This window comes from Anthonomus grandis, chromosome 17 (assembly GCF_022605725.1).
Source record: "Anthonomus grandis grandis chromosome 17, icAntGran1.3, whole genome shotgun sequence".
Classification (NCBI taxonomy): domain Eukaryota; kingdom Metazoa; phylum Arthropoda; class Insecta; order Coleoptera; family Curculionidae; genus Anthonomus; species Anthonomus grandis.
In genome coordinates, this window is record NC_065562.1 from 13876148 (window position 1) to 13895484 (window position 19337).

The 19337-nt window shown below is 31.9% G+C and overlaps 2 protein-coding genes across 12 annotated transcripts; one reads left to right on the forward strand and one right to left on the reverse strand.

Annotated features, from left to right (window-relative positions):
* Positions 1-2621: 2621 nt before the first annotated feature.
* On the reverse strand, positions 2622-4079 carry LOC126746120 (peroxiredoxin-2-like). Its single transcript, XM_050454226.1, has 6 exons — positions 3914-4079; positions 3672-3741; positions 3438-3579; positions 3246-3381; positions 2955-3189; positions 2622-2887 (listed from the first exon to the last, which is right to left on the reverse strand). Exons 1-6 carry the CDS (start codon positions 3935-3937, stop codon positions 2799-2801), a joined length of 696 nt encoding a protein of 231 aa, XP_050310183.1. The 5' UTR covers positions 3938-4079; the 3' UTR covers positions 2622-2798.
* Positions 4080-8637: 4558 nt separating this feature from the next.
* Positions 8638-16207, forward strand: LOC126746320 (cell adhesion molecule DSCAML1-like). Of its 11 annotated transcripts, none has more exons than XM_050454508.1 (5): positions 8638-8873; positions 13863-14269; positions 14808-14938; positions 15335-15533; positions 15590-16207. In XM_050454508.1, exons 2-5 carry the CDS (start codon positions 14176-14178, stop codon positions 16135-16137), a joined length of 972 nt encoding a protein of 323 aa, XP_050310465.1. In that variant the 5' UTR covers positions 8638-8873; positions 13863-14175; the 3' UTR covers positions 16138-16207. The 11 variants fall into 11 exon arrangements, with proteins under 11 accessions (XP_050310465.1, XP_050310462.1, XP_050310466.1 ...); XM_050454505.1 differs by having other exon boundaries at positions 8638-8863; XM_050454509.1 differs by having other exon boundaries at positions 8638-8859; positions 13824-14269.
* Positions 16208-19337: the final 3130 nt, after the last annotated feature.

Here is a 19337-nt window from a genome sequence, read left to right on the forward strand (position 1 = left end):
TATTTAATTGCAACCATATTGTTTTTGAGTTCTTACTTTTTAAATCAACACTGGTCTTGTTGATCTTGCAGGCATAAAAATAAAATTTTAAATGGTTCATTTCGGAATACTTACTATTAATTTTTACGTCGTGTTGCCCTGGTTTTCCAGCCTCGGCTCGTGTTTTTTGCTGCCCTTCCTCCTCTTTGTCTATTGCACAAATGGTAGAATTCTACCTATATTAATCTAATCGATATAGTGAATGGAGATTAGTACCCTATATTTTTTTTTGTTTTTAGCTTTTATATATTTTTAGGGTTTAATGACTTATTTTCTAAATAATTATAATTGGGAAAGTCTGAGCAGCACATGCGAGCTAGCTCGTGTATGTGTTATTGGTTTTTTTTTATAATCGCAGTTCAGTCCGCATTACTCTTAGCATTGTGTAAATTCTTGTAATAAAAAAAATGTAATTTTCTATGTACAATGTTTAAGTGGTAATAAAAGACTTTTGGTACTGAGACTAAATTTCAAACACAAAAAAATTTCTGTTCCGGGAATGCCTTTGGAATTCAGTAGGGTAAAGCACAGTGTAAAAATTAATACAGGAGGGTTACAAAGATTTTTGAAGTGTGATAAATAGTGATCTGACCAATAACCCAAAAAAATTCTGTAAATAAAAACATTGTTAAGTTTGTAAATAAAAAAAGTCTAGATACTAGTCAGAAAATGGTAGATCTTTTTGCCGACCACTTTGCTATACAGTCTTCTCAAATTCAAATACAATACCTCCTAAAACAACTTTACCATAAATAATTAATATTGACTGTCCAGTAACAAGTGTTGGAGATGAAAAATAATTAAAACTACAGAGGTGTATCTTAAACTTACTTAAAACTACTTAAATTGGCAGTGTAGAAAAATTAATAATCGATAAACAGTATGGTTTCAGAGGGGGTCGATCTACAGTAATTAAACTACTCACTTACCTTACAACACTAGGGGGTCTCATGTCGAGTTGATATGCCATATATACCGACTTCTCCAAGGCGTTTGACAGAGTAAATCACTTGCTGTTGTTTAATAAGCTTATAAATATTGGTTGTTCTGATGGGTTTGCAGGGTCGTTGCTTAGTTTTCTTTGAGATCAAAACTTAATGATAAAAAATGAAAATTGAGAGTGTGTTCTCCTTTGCTATTTGGTCTATTTGTCACCGAACTTAAAGACTCTATAAAACATTGTACATTGTAAATGTTTAATGCTGATGACCTTAAACTATTTTTGATAATTTTGAATGAGGAGAGAGGGATTTAGATAGTTTGTCTAACTGGTGTAAGTGTAACTTGTTAGATCTTAACATTGATAACTGTTTTAACATTTCCTTTAGTAAAAAAGAAGAATCAGATTTCATCGTCTTATACACCAGATGGTCAGTTTCTGCAAAATAAAGAACAAGCCAGGGATTTGGGAATACTCTTTAATTTTCTATTTAATTTTAATGCATGTCAATCAATTACCAGTTAAGTTAGGATTTACTTTGAGGAATTTCAAAGAACTTTTAGCTATGGAAGCAGTTAAGTTAGTGTATTTTGGGTTGGTCAGATCACAACTTGAATATGGCTCAATTATTTGGACTTCACAGAATAATATGCTTATAAGTCATTGCTTGAGAAAATACAAAACTAATTTTTGAGGTATTGTAATTGCCGGTTTAATTTGAACCTCATTTCAGAACATGATTATTCTCATATTTTAAACAAATTAAATTTTATTACCCTGGATAAAAGACGGTTTATAGACTCGACTACCTTCTGTAATATAATTGTTAATGAAGAATGGCTCCTCAGGTCTAAAGCCAGTAGTATTCAGTGAAAAATAATATATCTAGAAAACGAATAGTATTTACAAAAAGTTCATTAATTTTTAATTGACAATTTTTTAATATTTTTTAAACATTGAATATTAAGAAGCAACCAGAGGACTCGTAAATTATCGTTGATAAGGTTGGTGTTAAGAGAACAACCAATTACCAAATGTTGAGAATAAAGGAGAGCTATATCAGAAGAGTCCTGTGTTAAAGCAATCTACGTTAGTAACTCTTGAAGTACAAAAGTTTAGCACACTATCTTTAATAAATTCCCAGTCTACCCAAGCCCTCCTTATTTGGACAATATATATTGATAGTAATTTTAAGGGTAACCTTTAGATTTAAATTTATTAGACAAATTTATTAGACAACATTAACAAATTTGGAAGAGTGACAAAATTGCAGAAAATCAAATTGATACCAAAACACTTTTTTTTTTTTAAATTATTTAAAAAAGTTACATCAGGCATTCTGTCATCTAAACCAGGTAAAATATTTATAAATTCATTAACAGACAAATACAACAGTCACATAAATACATTAAATCCCCAAAATGCTTTAGTTACTACATTTTCAAAGTTTGCGAGTTCTTTTGTTAAATAGTGATAGTTTAAATTAATTTTTGAAATGGATCGAGGATGAGTCTTTTGAAGCACTTTCAAACTTTATTATAAATATATGGTAAGAAATTGCTCTAAAAAATATAAATTATATGATGTATCTAGGGCAGAATTGGAGAAAGACAACAACAACTTTTAACTAAAAAACAAACAGTATAATCACCAAAATTTATTAAATTAACTTAAATAGAACATTTATAATTTCTTCAGTCCCTTTTATCATGTGGCTACAAAATCACCATATTCACTCATTTTAATTATTCTTGAAAAAAAAAACAAATATTTCAAACCTTACAAAGTAAAACACAACAAACCTTTTTTTTTATTTATATTAATTATTAGCAGAAGCAAAATATTCTTGAGATCCTTTGGGGTCTGGCTTGATGGTCTTTGACCCTTTCTTCCAATTGGCTGGACACACTAAATTAAAAAAAAAATGATTCCATTCAATTTAACATTTAAAAAGTCAAGTTTTTTTTCTTCTTACCTTCTCCATGCTCCTCTACAAACTTCAGAGCCTCAATTAACCTGAGAGTCTCATCGACAGATCTACCGATAGGCAAGTCATTTATGGTAATTTGCCTTAAGATTCCCTTGGGGTCAATGATGAATGTCCCCCTTAGGGCTACACCTTCAGCTTCGAGAAGTACCCCATATTCCTTTGATATATTTTTGTTCAGATCAGACAGTATTGGGTATTTTATAGGGCCTAATCCACCTTTCTAAAGCATAAAAATGATGAATCACAGTCAAAGTTTGAATCAATATAAAAACCAACATTTCTATCAGTGTTCATCCATCCTAAGTGGCTATAATGTGAATCCACAGAGCACCCAATAACTTCCGCATTCAACTTGTGGAAATCTTCTAGCCGTTCATCTAAAGCTATTAGTTCAGTTGGGCAAACGAATGTGCTAAAACCATTTATATATATGTAAAAAGGGTTTATAGTAAGGTTTAAAATACATACAAGTCTAAGGGGTAGAACACTAAGACAACATATTTGCCCTTAAAGTCACTAAGTTTTATATTTTTAAAATCATTGCCAACTACTGCAGTTCCCGCAAAATCAGGGGCTGGCTGTTGCACTCTTGGGGTGAAAGCTGTACTGGCTTAAAATGATAAATTAAATGTAGATTCCTTGTGGGGTTTTTAGATTTACATATAAAATATTATTTATACTATAAATAAACTATATACTTACAAATGCTGAAAGTTCTGGCGAGAGAATTGCTATTGCATTGTTGAGCAATTGTCCTAGACAACTGTGGGACCTACAAAATCAATTTTTAGTTGTGTGGTGCTTAGAAGCCAAAGGTTATCAATTAATATTTAAATTTTCTTTTAATTATCATCAGTTACCCAAGGCCCAAGCACTTTTTAAAGAACGTAACCCCATTCTAAAAAATCAATATGACTATAATTACGTAATAATTATTTGCTTACCCTTCGAATAAGACTAGAGAACATTTTTCCGGTGGAATTAATTGCTAAATTACTGGGATAAATGGCAAATATGAAAAAAAAATCAGCAGGAATTTTTCAATTTTTTGTCATCACAAGACAGCTGTCACCTAATGTGGGGTTATGTTCGCGAATCTACCGTAGCGCCGCCCAGTGTGGCCGGTTTATAAGCTGTTTGTTAACGTATGAAACCACAAGATGGAGCAACCCTTAAAAGTAAGGGGTCCCTTAGGTTCATCCCTCGTAAATCTGTGTCTAACTCAGAAGGTGCTTGTGCTACAGAAATATCTAATATATGAAATTGTTCCTAAAAAGTTGCTCGAACTCCAGGTGGAAACCTCATAAAAATGCCTAGAAGAGTTTTTGAATTATCACGAGTAGAAGTTCAATAGTTGTAAAACAAGATGCTCTCTAATATAGATTAACCAAAATTGCTGTATCTTATTAGACGTTTTTTTTTAATAATGTTTTATAGAGGAAATTAATGCATAGGACTCTTCTAGACTTTCCTACAAAAAAATCAGCAAAAGTCTTACAAGTTTTGCTCAAAAGCATCTCTATACGAATCTCATCTATGTATGTCTTTATTATCCTTCTTTTTTATAGACAAATCCGCGTCAAAGTTGAAGCTCTTTCATATTCTATTAATAACATTGAAAATGACCATTCAAAGGTTTTAGCAGTTTTATTCCAAATATACAGTCCCTAAGAAATAAGATGGATGAGCTTTATTTCTTGATTCATGTGACTTTCTTAATATTGTATTTTGAGAACTGGTTAAAGCCTGGTTTAATATCTGATTATATTACAGGAATCATTAACGTCTGTGATCGGTTTAATTACATACAAAAAGTACGTTTCACAGTGATTGAAGACTTATTAGAGACGTAAGATGTGGTAGAATGAGAAATAATAGACTGTTGACCGCTTTTTTTGCCATTAAAACCTATCCGAGACCTAGGAATCATTGACGATCGTAATGAATTGATGGTTTATGTCTGTGATCAGTTTAATTATATACGAAAACCAAAATTTTACGATGATTATAGGCATACTAGAGCCATGAGATGCGGTAGAATGCCAAATAATAGAATTTTAACCCCTTTTGTGGCATGAAAACTTATCTCAGAGCCAGGAATCATTGACGATCGTAAAGAATTCATAGTTCATGTCTGTGATCGGTTTAATTATATATGAGAACTAACATTTCACGATCATGGAAGGCATATTAGAGAGGTGAGATGCGGTAGAATGTCAAATAATGGACTTTTGAGTCCCTTTTTGGCATGAAAACCTATCTGAGACCCAGGAATCATAGACGATCACGGTTAATTGATGGTTTACGTCTGTGCTTGGTTTCTTTACATACGAAAAGTTAAATTTCACGATGATTAAAGGGATATTAGAGACGTAGGTTGCGGTAGAATGAGAAATAATCGACTTTTGACCCCTTTTTTTGCCATGAAAACCTATCCGAGACCCAGGAATCATTGACGATCGCAATGAATTGATAGTTTACGTCTGTGCTCGGTTTCTTTACATACGAAAACTAATATTTCACGATGATTATAGGCATACTATAATTATAGAGCCATGAGATGCGGTAGAATGCCAAATAATAAACTTTTTACCCCTTTTGTGGCATGAAAACCTATCTCAGAGCCAGGAATCATTGACGATCGTAATGAATTCATGGTTTATGTCTGTAATCGGTTTAATTATATATGAGAATTAACATTAGACAATGATGGAAGGCGTGTTAGAGAGGTGAGATGCGGTAGAATGTCAAATAATGGACTTTTGAGTCCCTTTTTGGCATGCAAACCTATCTGAGACCTAGGAATAATTGATGATCACAATAAATTAATGGTTAACGTCTGTGATCGGTTTATTTACACACGGAAAGTAACATTTCAAGTTGGTTGAAGGCATACTAGAAACTTGAGAAGCGGTAGAATGCCAAATAATGGTTTTTTGAGCCCCTTTTTGGCATAAAAACCTACCTGAGACCTTGGAATTATTGACGATCGCAATCAATTGAAACTTCATGTCTGTGATCGGTTTAATTACATACGAAAAGTTATATTTCAACATTATTTAAGGCATATGAGAGATGTGAGATGCGGTAGAATGCCAAACAATGGACTTTTAAGCCCCCTTTTAGCATGAAAACCTATCTGAGACCCAGGAATCATTGACGATCGTAATTAATTGATAGTTTGTGTTCAAATTTTAATTGCTGGACCCAAAAATGTGTATTTTTTAGAAGAACTTATTGTTTCATTTTGCAAAGTGACAATTCCGAACTTAATAAACCGACTTATAAAAGTTAAAAAGTTATTCTATAAGATTATATTCACATTATGACTATTAAAGAAATAAATTTTCATCAGTAGTATTTTTTAGCCTCTTGGGGTCAATGTCATGCTAAAGTATTATTGTAACATCCGCAAAGAGAGTAAATTTGCCCCTATTTGGGGTTTGAGACATATCATTGACATATAGCAGGAACAACATTGGTAAAAACAAAACCAGTCGAGGGAAACAGCTCTGAATCCATAGGTTTCTACCTTCTGCAGCAGTATTCTGTGACTTTCACAATCAAATGCCTTAGATAAGTCACAGAACATCGCCGCCGCATTCTCCCCAGCATTCAACCATCTGTACAGATTCTCAGACTCTCCAAAAAAGTTAGTTCCATTACATACCAAAAGTAACATTTCTGATTACTGATTACTGATTTATTTGGTCATTTGATACTACATATACAATAGAATAAGACAAGTCAAGAGAAATAAACTGATAATCCTAATTAACTTATTTAAAAGAGTAAAACTATTTTTAAAAAAACCTAATTACACACATAAAAAACTATAATAACCATGAAAGTACCAACAAACAGTACAGACACTGACTAGGCAGGAGTGACTTTAAGCATGTTGCTAAATTCGTTGATATCATAGACAACAGAACTTACAATAAGACGTTTTAGATATATTGAATCTATTTTTAAATATATTGAAGTTATCTATTGGTTTTAACAAAGCAGGGAGTTGATTAAATAAGCTAACTCCTTCATAAAAGGAAGTCTTTTTAAAATAAACAAAGTTAAATTTTGGCAAATAAAGAGCATCCTTACATCTAACATTTATTAAAAAATTATATATTTATTAAAATCACTTACTTTGGAGAAATGTTCTTAATTTTTAAATATGTATAACAATAATTTAAATATATAAATTCCGGGCATGGTTAAAATATAATATTTTTTAAATGTTTCACGGCAGCTCTTATTATATTTCAAACCAAAAATCAGTCTCATAAATGTTTTCTGAAATACAAATACTCTTTGTGCCTCTGATCTATTACCCCAAACAGCAACATGTGAGGTTAAGAGAAAGTACACTATACCATAGTATACACTCAGTAGACCCTTCATTCCTAGATGCCTTTAAAGGGTAAACAATGAAAAATATTGTCTAGATAGTTTGCCGCATATCTCGTCAATTTGAGAAAGAACAGATAGGTATTGGTCTATTATGCATTCCAGAAACTTAACTGACGATTCACAGACAATTCACACTACATTTCAAAATTATTGAAAGCCTGTGAGAGAGGTGAGATGCTGTAGAATGCCAAATTATGAACTTTTGGCATGAAAACCTATCTGAGACTCAGGAATCATTGACCATTGCAATGCAAAATAGTTTACGTCTCTGATCGTTCAATTACATCTTTTACATTGTCGTCAACACTCCATACACGGAGAAACTGCTATTCTGGTTAAACAAAGTCTTAAATCTTTTTTCTGTAAAATTGATTAGTCTGATATTCTTCTGTTGGAGAAAGTTCCTAAATACTCCTTTTGATTTCGTTGCCTTTTTAATTTATTATGACCGCCCGCTGGATATTGGTATATTCCTGAAGAAACTAAACTCTATTATCCCAATTGTCCCTACACTCTAAGTTATAGTTGATCACTTAATAATAACTGACCTAACATTGCCACATCGTATATCTTCATCTGCAACTACTTTTGATTAATTTTGTATGAATTTAAAGGATGTGTCATATACAGCCCTCTCTTTTGGTATTTCTGACCATTAAGCCGATCTTGCTAAGATTCCATTCAACACTGGATTGTCTTCATTTCATTTTGTAGGAAGAATTTTCAGCAGAGAGAATTTCAATGCTTTTTCTTCTGCTATAGCCTTGGTTATTTGGCAAGCAGTTGAAATGGCTCCCAACCTATTTATCTGATTGTTTCTTAAAAAAAGGCTTAAAATGAGAAATAGAAAACCATGGGTCACAGAAATACAGTTAATAACGTCCGTTTTATGACTAAGTTGCGCATATATACTACTAATGAGTAATTATTGTTTATCAACCGAAATATCATAGCCCATACAGAAAGACAAAGGCTATAGTGACCGCTTAAATGTGTCATCAAATAGGCCAAAAAAGTGTTCAAAATTATGTATAAAGGCTCTGGATACCCATATACACATCAAGTACATGTAGAATATATATATATGTATAGATAGCATCAGTTGCAACACATACTAGCCTATAAAAAAATGTATCCATACGTAAAAAAACAAGTTGTAGCTAACAACAGGCTTAATCGATAATCCCATATCGGGTTTTATTGTCCGTTATCAAACTTCTCCTTATCAGTTTACCTATTTTATTGATACAAGCACCCCTGGCAATCGAACAGTAGTAGTTTGCATTGACGCGCGTTCCGCTCGCACATAAACGCTCTCGGTACATTTATTATTATTTTTTAAAAGTTGCCATTTGTCATGTTTCATTCCGGCATAATTCCGTACGTGTATAAATAGATTAGATTAATGTTAAATGAGCCGGTAATCTGATAATTTGTATATTTAATACCGTATGTATGTGTGTTTTTATTTAGCAGTGGCGTAGGTACATTTGGGTATAATATTATAGCAATATATAAGTATTACATGTATACGATTTAAGCCCCTGAAATGGATATAATTAAAAATACAGGGTTTTTTCAGGATTGCTTGGGGGTTAAAATCAGCTTGTTTGATCCCTAGTGGTCATAAGAGGGTTTGGAAGTTTAGGACAGGCTGCTATATAATTGGGATAAACTCTGGAACTTTTCCTTTAATATGTCTGTATCTTTTGGCTCATAAGATTCTTTAAAAATAACTAAAATGTTAATTTTAATTTCCATCTATAGTATACAGGGTGTTCCATAAATAATGGTGAATAATTTAATAGAAGATTCCTTTTAAAAAAGAATGAGTTGCCCAAAAAAGTTAAAGCGTTTAAAAAAAAATCAAAATGTTGCTGGTGGCGCCTTAAAAAGTTAATTTTAAAATTTGTCATATAAAAAAACAATTGTCCAAATTTTGTTCAAACCGAAGAATAAATGCTAAATATATGGCCAAATTTTAAAAAAATTACATTAAGCTTATCACCCTGTATCTTGGTTGTTTTGGACTTTCGGAATAGAAAACTTAACTTCACCTCATCTTTTTTAAAGGAATCTACCGTTAATTTATTTACCATTATTTATAGGACACCCTGAATATCTTAACAAAATCTGGAACTAAATAAATTTTATTGAGAGCTAACAATCTGGGTATGTTATTGATAGTGAACTTTCCAGGCATATGGTGGATGCTGTTCTGAGATATTCCTATGCCCTATGATTTTAAAAGATATTTCTAGAGCGCTCTGAATAATTAAATATCTCTAATTTTTTTCTTAAGTTAATCATTATTTCCAGCTGAGTTGAACTTGAGAAACATTACAATAAAATAACTTATATTTTCTTTACATACAGGGTGTTTCAGAACTATGCGATCAAACTTCTAGGGGTTATTCAGTACATCATTCAGTGGATTTAATGAATTTAATTTTTGCCTTTTGTACTAGATATCATCATAATAATTATCGAAAATGTCTTCCTCCAACCTGTATACACCGATTTAAACGTTGCACGTTATTTCCGCGGACTTGACTAAAAATTTAATATTCGTTTTGAATGGTTTCAAATGCTGCTATAATTCATCCAATGAAGTGTTGTTCTGTTTCTACTGGAGATTCGTAGACCAATGACTTTACATTGCCCCACAGGGAAAAATCTAGCGACGTTAAATCGGGTGGCCTAGAAGGCCAAGAAACTGCTCCAACTCTGGCAATCCAAGGGTGGCCAAACCGCTGAGCTAAATCCTCACGTACTTTTACAGAAAATCATCAATAATGCCTGCTCATACGTTGACAGATCAATGTTGCTGATGTTGAAAATCATCAGCTATAAAATTTTTAAACATTGATATTGACATTTTGAACAATTGTTTTGATGATATCATGTACAAAAGCCAAAATTAAATGCATTACATCCTATTTAGGCGATTCATCGTCTTTAAGGACTGTAGTGACACTTTTCCGGACATGGGTTTCCTATAAGTACTCAAATATTTTCTAATATCGCACTGAATTATCCCTAGAAGTTTGATCCCATAGTTCTGAAACACCCTGTATATGCTAAGGATATTTTAGAGATTTATGCTTAAGATATCAATTTATAATATGCTGGAACATACCTGATGAAGGTCCCATTGGAATGTTCTAGTGAAACTTTCCAAAAATATTAGTGGTCGGCCGTGATAAGCGGGTTCCTTTAATCTATATTATGCTGTATGCTAGGCTTAAGAATTAAATAGATAGAGATATATAAATATATTTAAAAAAGCAGTATACCTTGAACATAGTTAATATAATTTGATAAATAATTTCATATAAGAAGGTTTCCTGAACCTGACAAATTTTCTTAATTAAAGGCAATTGCATTAACCACGATCGAAGATCCATAAAATCTGCAGAGATCATTTTTCACATAACTTAGGAGTTATTTAAAATATTTTCATAATTATTTCACACTAATGTGAAATAATTATTTTCACATTAGTGTGATCCTTAGTGTTTAGTGTTAATTAGTGTGATAGATGTGCTATCCTGAGGACGAATTTTAGGGTAAAAACGTGATTATTGATTAAGGATTCCAGTATTTACGACAATTTTGGTTGGAGCACAAATTTTGAAAATATTTCAAAAATTTAAGCATATTTGATTGATTGATTGATTGAAGAGACTTACTCAAAGAAAGAGCATTTCTTGCCTATAATAACTTCATGTAAGATTTCTTGTAACTCAAAAGGCTTTTTAAATTAGAGGCACTATTGTCAATTAGGGTCCAAAGGCCACCCATACTGCAACAAAGAGATTTTCAATCAATAGCAGATAATTGAGATTCAGTGAATGTTTCGGAAATATCCAAATTGCTAACACAGATCATTTCCTATATGTGCCCGGAATGGTCACAAGGATTTCAAAACGTTCATTATGAGCAATAAGGAATCATTTTTTAAAAGTATTTAATATTACATGAACATTCTGTCATTAAAATAAAAATTCATAATTTTCTAATTAGGCATTGGGTTTTTGAAAGCTGTGTAAAGTAATTATAAATTTTATTTGGTTTTTATTTAATTAGCAGGGTTTTATTACCTAACAGGTTTAATTCTCTCCATTGTTCATTAACATAACTATTTTAATTTTTTTTATTTCAATAAGCCATTTTTTTCCAATCTAATAGCGTTAGCTGTAATGTTTCTTAGCTGCTTATAATAATTCCAGTACTTTAATCTCAGCCTGACATTGTCAGTTAATCAAGGACAATATTTTTATTTGTTTCCTTCCTTATCTTCAAAGGTGCAGGTATATTAGAAATATCCAGAATAGAACCGGTAAGAAAGTTTACTTTTTCATCTATATCGTCTATTAGATAAATTAAATCCCAGTGTAGATGAATTTCACTTACTGAGCGATATTTAAGGATAAGGATATATAAAATTTGCATAAATTACCATATGATCTGAAATGTGTATGTTCTGTTACATAGCATCTCCTTCTGTTACTGTAGCATCCTGTAAATAAGGTAAATTACTACACAATAAGTCAATTAATGATGAATTGCTGTTTGAGATTCTTGTAGTTGTATTAATGATCTGCTCCAAATTAAAAATGTCTAAAATATTTTTTTTAAATTTTTTGTATATTAATGTTAGATAAAAGGCTTAAAATGGTGTGATATTTTAAAAAAAATCTATTAAAATATCTTTAAAATAGATAAGAAGTTCATTCAAGCAATTTGTATTGGGAGGTCTATAAATGTATCCTACAATAATGTCCCGCTCCTGACAATAATTTTTTATTCATAAATGCTCTATAGATTCTAAACATTCACTCAACATTACACAGTAATGAAAATCACATCTTACATAAACTTCCACCCCTCCACTGTGCCCCAGCCGGTCTTGTCTAATACAATGATAATTATCAATTTTAAACACTGTATCCAGAATATTCCCAGTTAACCAACTTCCTAAGATTCCAATAATAGAATAGTTATTTTGTAAAACGTCAAATTTATTGATAAAAGATCTTACATTTATGAGTGCCAGCCTTAGCGTTTTAATAAAAAAAAAACAGTTATAATCTTAGAACATTGAAAGGCCTTTCAATGTTCTAAGGTTATAATCCTATAAACCAATTTAACTTAAATACTATTTAATACCTATAGCAAAGATATCTTAAATATTGTTTCTATAGGGTGTCAATTTGAATACTTCCCACTCTTATTATTTCGAAACGGATTAGGTTTTTCGAAAATCGCTAGGACACGTCAATTTTATTATCGAGGGTGAACAATTTTTTTATAGGAATCACTTTGTCTCTTTTAACCAATTTCCTACCAGTTTTAGGACATTAAAAGGCCTTGCAATATTCTAAGCTACCAGTCAATGTCACTAGGTATTTAAGTCAGGTCAAATTTATTGCGATAATAATTAGTAACTATGATATACACCCTTAGGCAAAGAATTGAAATGATTTTTATGGCGAGCAAGAAAGATGTGCAGAAAGAAGAACGGCAGAAGATTTTTATTACAGAAATCCTAATTTTAATGTCACAGATACATTTTGGACTTAGTAACAACATTTCCTGAAACGGGTTCAGTTGGAAACAAAAAAAGCGCAAATCAGCGTGTTTTAAACGAAGATGCTCGAGTAGAGATTTTGGGAACATTCGTTGCAGAACCCACCAATTCTCTCTGTACAGTATCACACATCTTACTGGAATATCACATGAAACTGTACGAAAAGCATTAAAGTTACATAATTATCATCCGTACAAGATGCAAATTTTATAGGAACTTCATGAGGACGATTTTGATGGAAGAACACACCTACTTGAAGATGTAATTGATCTGGAAAATCAAGTTGGTGTTAACATTTTGCAAGAAAACGAACTGCACCGCATTATTTTCGGCCAATGCGAGAGTGGCTGAATAACAGATTCCCTAATCAATGGATTGGTAGAAGGAAACCGATAGAATGGCCTGCTCGATCACCAGATCTAACGCCTTTAGATTTTTTTTATAGAGACATATAAAAACGGTTGTTTACAAAATATAGAAAAGTTTAATAAAAATAATATTAACCTAAAAAGACATATTTAGATAAATAATCTTAGCTTTAACGTAATTAAAACATTTACAGGAATAAGGTCTAATAATAAGTAATTTCCAATGTTTAATCCCTTAACTCTTACTGACACTTAAGATGTTCGAGAGGGAGGTTCTGGGGTGTGCTTGTGTTTATATAAATCTAGCGATTTTATACAAACCTAACCCGTTTCGAGATAATAGGGATAAGAAGTTTTCAAATTGACACCCTCTATATTTTTATCTTTAACTTTTCTACTAGAACCCAACTTTCTGGCTTATGTATTATAATAATAGTGAAAGGTATATTTAACAGTGGGACATTATCAATAACACCTTTACAGGTTATTCTTGGAATATCTCACGAATTTCTTATATCTCAGGTGAAAAATTGTAAACCTAAAGATACCTACGCCTCTGGCAAATCGCTTAATATCGCGCAAAGTGAGCGCGAATCCAAAACACCAATTCATTCCGCTGTCAGTTTGTTATAATATTGAGTGTTTCCATAAACAGTGGTCCCGAACGCACGGCCAAAAATATCCCATAGCCATTATACGAAGATATCCCGGTGTTTCTGTTGTGACGTTCCGGCAAATGTTTGGATCCTTTGATCGAAAACAGACCTCTAGAACGTTTAATCCGATCACATTTTTTTTGGCTGTATTGTATCAATGATCGTGTTTTAGTGTAGATATGACAGGTTTTTGGAAAACCTCTTTTAGGTGCCTATGGTTCTTTGGTTGCTTGGTGTCCTGCTGTCATGGCCAAGATATTTTTGATACCGATGGTAAGTTAGATTTTCAAAATTGTTCGTTAATATGTAAAGAAATTATAGTTTTATTACTTGGCAAATAAGAAGCGGTAAAAGTGTCGTAAACTCGCGTATAATTTACGATTTGTTTTAACAGGAAGCCTTGTAATAACAAATAGGGAACGCGGGCGAATTTATTTAAAATTACAAGTTTGTGTTATCCACGTGAAGTGTTTGGGCCGCCTAATCTTTAAATTTAGCCATTGTTTAATTTATTATTTGATAAATGTGTCTATTTATTTGACCAGTTGGACGATTAGAATTATAAACTGCTTATAACAAACTCCTTTAAAATGTTTAAAAATTCCATATAGAATGTATAAAAATAAAACTTGATACCCGCCAAAGTAATGTTTTTTCTAAAATTAATTAGACCCAGATTAATTTTATTTGATTTTAATTAATATTTTTTTCATAATTAAAACAAAAAAAATCAATTTAACATTTTGGCAATAATCAGCTTTAATTAATTATTCCTAGGTGAATTGCAATAATTAGTTTTATTTTTTAATAGGGTTTTCCAACGATTCTCCCTTCACAATTGAACCAAAAGTGGAAAGAATCCGGGTGAAAGTGGGTACCCCCATCACTCTAAAATGTGCCCAAAACCACCAATTGGCCAACCATACTATATGGGAATATAAGGTAATTGATTGTGCTTTAAAAATTATGATAACTTTTAAGAGTACGAATTAGCAGTAATTAAAATTATAACCTAAGTAGCAGAGAACGACGTACAAGTATCGTAGGAAATTTTTCATGGATATTAATTTAGAATATCGAATATCCTACAAAATTAAGATTCCTGGAATGTCCAGTAAAAACTTTCCCAAAATGACACTCTAGGGTATTTTCATTCTTAAGGGAATAAACAATCATTATTCAAAATATCTGCTATACCGGATCAGATGCCTCAGGTGGTAGTCAACCCAACCCATCATCTGAGCCAATTAAACAATTTTTTTGCTGATTATCTTTATCAAGTTTGTCGAAAACGAGAAAACCCTTAAAGTATCCCAACCCTATTATTTTTTTTTCCAGGAATGCAGCCTCTCATACAAAGACATAGCCTGCAACTTAAAAGATCTCATGACCACCAACCCTACCGATAAGTTCTCGTGGAAAAAACGCAGTAACAGACACAGACTCGAAATCCATTCTACCAATAAAAACCATAGCGGCCTATACAGATGCGTCGAGAAAGGTTTTACTAAGAAATCCGTAATAATTGAAGTAGTTGGTAAGCCTCAATAACTCAACTGCCTCACTATAACAGCTAAACTTTCATCCATACAGGTTCAGAAAGCTACGAGGGTCCTCCACCCTCAGTCCAATCTTTAATCACCTCCAACCTGACCAACCAATTGAACATGGAGTTCACCATCCAGTGTAACGTTTCCAGCGTAATTCCTCCAACGATAATCTGGTTCAAGAAATGCTACGGTTCAAAATGCGATATCGAGTACGATGAGTTGTGCTACTGTCACCTGAACGTCACCACCACATCTAACAACATCGGGAACACTTACATCAGCAAAATGAACATTTTCAAGGCCAGAGATGTCGATAGTGGGTTATACGCTTGTCTAGCCGTCACAGAATATGGAAAAGACTATAAAAATGTCACTATTATAGTACCCGATTCGGGAACAAAGAAGAGTGCTAACTTATTGTTCTCTTTGTTGTTCTTGGTGCCTTTGGCGTTGGTGGTGTTGCCTCTGGTGTTGGTTTGGCTGTGTTACTTTAGAAGGAAAAAGAAGAAAGTGCCCGTTGTGGTGGTGGCAGAGAGACAGCAACAAAAGTTGTTACTTAATGGGGCACGTCACGATAGACACATTTACTAGTTTTAATTTGTATAGAAATCTATGCTGTGATATTTTTATTATTTTTGTAAAATAAATTCTAAGAGTATTACGTTTTTTTAACCATTATTAGAAGCATTTCAATCGTGCTAATGTTATCTCTAAATAATGATATGTATAATCATAATATGATATATGTCTGATTGTTGATAAAAATTCCGAAAAGCCCTTGATGCAGTGTCAAAAGCAGTGATTGATTCGCGTTTCATAGGGATCGGATTTGATTTATTAAAACTATATTTGCTTTGCACCAATCGATCAATTTAGTTTGGCGTGATTTCCAATAAAGAGGACATATCATTCTCTTTTTTTGTCATTTATTTAGTGATTTGTATAAATAAAAGTATTGATAAATACTCTTATCATCAATGAAGAGAGACTTTTAACTGATACACACACTTTTTTATCGTATTTTTTTTAAGAGAGTCCATAGGGATTCCCAAGGAATAATTTTATATTTACAGGGTGTTCCAGTTTAAACGTCATTAATTTTAATACGTGATAGAGAATTTAAAAAGAAATAGACTTTTATTATAACATTTTTCTCAGAAATGTTTAATAACTTGGTAAAATGTTGGTCCATTTTCTCTAAGTCTATTTCTTCCTAAATTCTCTATCATATATTAAAATTAATGACGTTTAAACTGGACCATCCTGTATACTACACCGGTTTTGGTGCATTAAACTGTGCTCATATTAATTCAAAAACTATCATAGACATTTTTATCTGGATTTTACCCAGACTTGGGGTAGTCTCTAAGGAACAATTTCATCTATTAAGAACTTTTTAAGAGGTTCAGATATACAAGGGAATAAAACCTTGGAAATTATAACCTAGAAAACCCTTTGTAATGCAGTAAATTTCCAGCGTGTATTGATCAAAAAATTGTCCGAACATTTTTATTAATGATGCCTTATTTGATTGTTTTTATTAAATTTTAAGTCATTTGACCTTCTTCCAAGCAGTTAAACTAATTTTCAAACTCTCAGAAGCAAATTTAAGAACTTTTTGTTACTTCCAGGCAGTTGTGGTCATTTTTCAGTTCTTCAAAGCGGTTTTCCTCGAGGAAGTTTCAAGAATTTTCGTATTTGAAACGTGACTTTAACTGCCTGGAAGAAAACTGTACATTACCGAATTGGGTGGAAATTTAGTTTTACTTTGGGCTAATTTAATTATCTGCGCCGATTAACACAATATTATATTAATTAATTGATATTATCTATTATCCAGCAAACCTCAATCATATGCATACCTGAATATTGCCTGTCCTACATCTAAAATCGTACTGCTGCTGATTTAGAAATTAAGGAAAGTGGAACATTTTAAATAAATATTTAGAAAATTCGTTAATTGAAGGTTACATGAAAGTGTTAGACTTTTTTTGATCGTAGGACCAATCCTAGCTGAAATATGCAGTCATTTCTTCAAGTTGTCACTTTAAGGCAACAAGGGCTTTTTGCAAATTTAAATCTTGGATATCTTGTAAACTGCTGATATTACTGGAATGTCTTATAAGAGTTTCTTAAAGGAAACTCAATTTTATTCAGTTTGGTCCTAGGAAAAATGTCATGGGATCAATAGCAATGGAGATATCACATAAAATATCCAGGTTGCCTCTGCAAGTGAAGTGTGATAGTGAAAGTAATTAAGTGTAAGTGATTAAGGTCACTTCTTTGCAATTTAAGTACTGAATATCGTGCACACTGTTGTTTTTACAAGAACATTTTATGAAAATCTTTTAAAGAATATTGAATTATCTTGGATTTTGGTCCTAAGAAAAATATAATGAGATCAATGAATCAATCATCAAGAATGTTTTATAAGAGTTTCTTAAAGGAAAATGAATTTTTTTTTATTTTGATCCTAAGGAAATATCATAACTCCAATAGCAAGAGAGATATCACTTAAAATCTCCATATTACCAATTCTAGGGATTAATCACTTCTTAGAAGTTTAATTCCTTGATATGGTGCACACTGTTGCTTTTACAAAAATGTTTTATGGTAGTTTCTTAAAGAAAATTGAGTTTTATTCCATTTTAGTCCCAAGAAAATTAACGTAGGATCAATAGCAACAAAGATCTAAAATAAATGGCACAGGTTGATTCTGCAAAACATTAATCACTTCTTTGAAATTTAATCCCTTGACATCGGGCAAACTTTTGCTTCTACAAGAATGTTATAGAATAGAAATTTGGAATTATTCATTTTTTGAGTTACACTAATTTTAATTTTTTCGACTATTTTTGTTAAACTTATGCAGGCATTAAAGCTCATTTTCAAACCCTCAGAAAATATAGCCATAACAGGTATCTGCAATAACATGGAACAGAGTAAAAGTTTTAAAGAAAGTTTTTGAGGGAAATGCTTTAAAGGTGCTGAAAGTAATAGACGCCTCACTTGGTAAGAGTGCTATTGGTTCTGTTAAGTTACAAGAAAATAAGGGAGAGAAACCTTTGGTTTTGGTAGCTATGTCCAACTGGGCATTGAAGAATGAAATTATGTAGAAGAAAAATGCTGCTGATCCATTAGATGGTGTAAAATGTAAGATTGAAGGTGCAACAACATATATGTTAATGAACAATTAACCCCCATCTCATTTAACATTTTGCAGGAAGGTAATAAACTAAAAAATAGGGTATAGTTTTGTTTGGAGTAAGAATGGTTGTATCTTCGCTAGAATGAAGGGGGTGATAAGCCAATTAAAATACATAGTGTGTCCCATTGTTAGGATATACTTAAGTAGTTTAAATAACGTTAGTTTTTGCTTCTATAGGTAATTGATGATCATTGATGATTTGACAGGTATTAACACATTTAATAAACCTTATAGCGGTCTTAACGTTTTTCATGTCAATGTATATTATTGTAATTGTAATATTAGTAAAAATTCTAATAATCTTAAAATATACCTTCAATTCCTAAATAAAGATTTTGTATTTGGTCTATTGGAGACTACCAATATCATGCAAAAACATCATAGTTTAAATATTCCTGGATTTCATCCTTGTTATAACAAAAGTTGCATTCACAAGTGTGATGGCTTTGTCATGTATATAAAAGATGATTTATTTGTTAGTTCAGAAGTAAATATCAACTGCCTGGAATAAAAACAAAAATATCTTTTAGGCAGTTAAGGTTCATTAGATCTGAAAATAGTAATATCAGGGAACTTAAGTAAT

Excerpts from the sequence above, each read along its gene's own strand:
- LOC126746120 (XM_050454226.1), bottom strand. The coding sequence starts at position 3,937 with ATGTTCTCTAGTCTTATTCGAAGG. Across the intron at positions 3,742-3,913 it reads TCTCTAGTCTTATTCGAAGG|GTCCCACAGTTGTCTAGGAC; the intron begins GTAAGCAAATAA and ends TTGATTTTGTAG. Across the intron at positions 2,888-2,954 it reads TGTAGAGGAGCATGGAGAAG|TGTGTCCAGCCAATTGGAAG; the intron begins GTAAGAAGAAAA and ends TTTTTAATTTAG.
- LOC126746320 (XM_050454508.1), top strand. The coding sequence starts at position 14,176 with ATGACAGGTTTTTGGAAAACCTCTTTTAGGTGCCTATGGTTCTTTGGT. Across the intron at positions 14,270-14,807 it reads AGATATTTTTGATACCGATG|GGTTTTCCAACGATTCTCCC; the intron begins GTAAGTTAGATT and ends ATTTTTTAATAG. Across the intron at positions 15,534-15,589 it reads CGTAATAATTGAAGTAGTTG|GTTCAGAAAGCTACGAGGGT; the intron begins GTAAGCCTCAAT and ends TCATCCATACAG.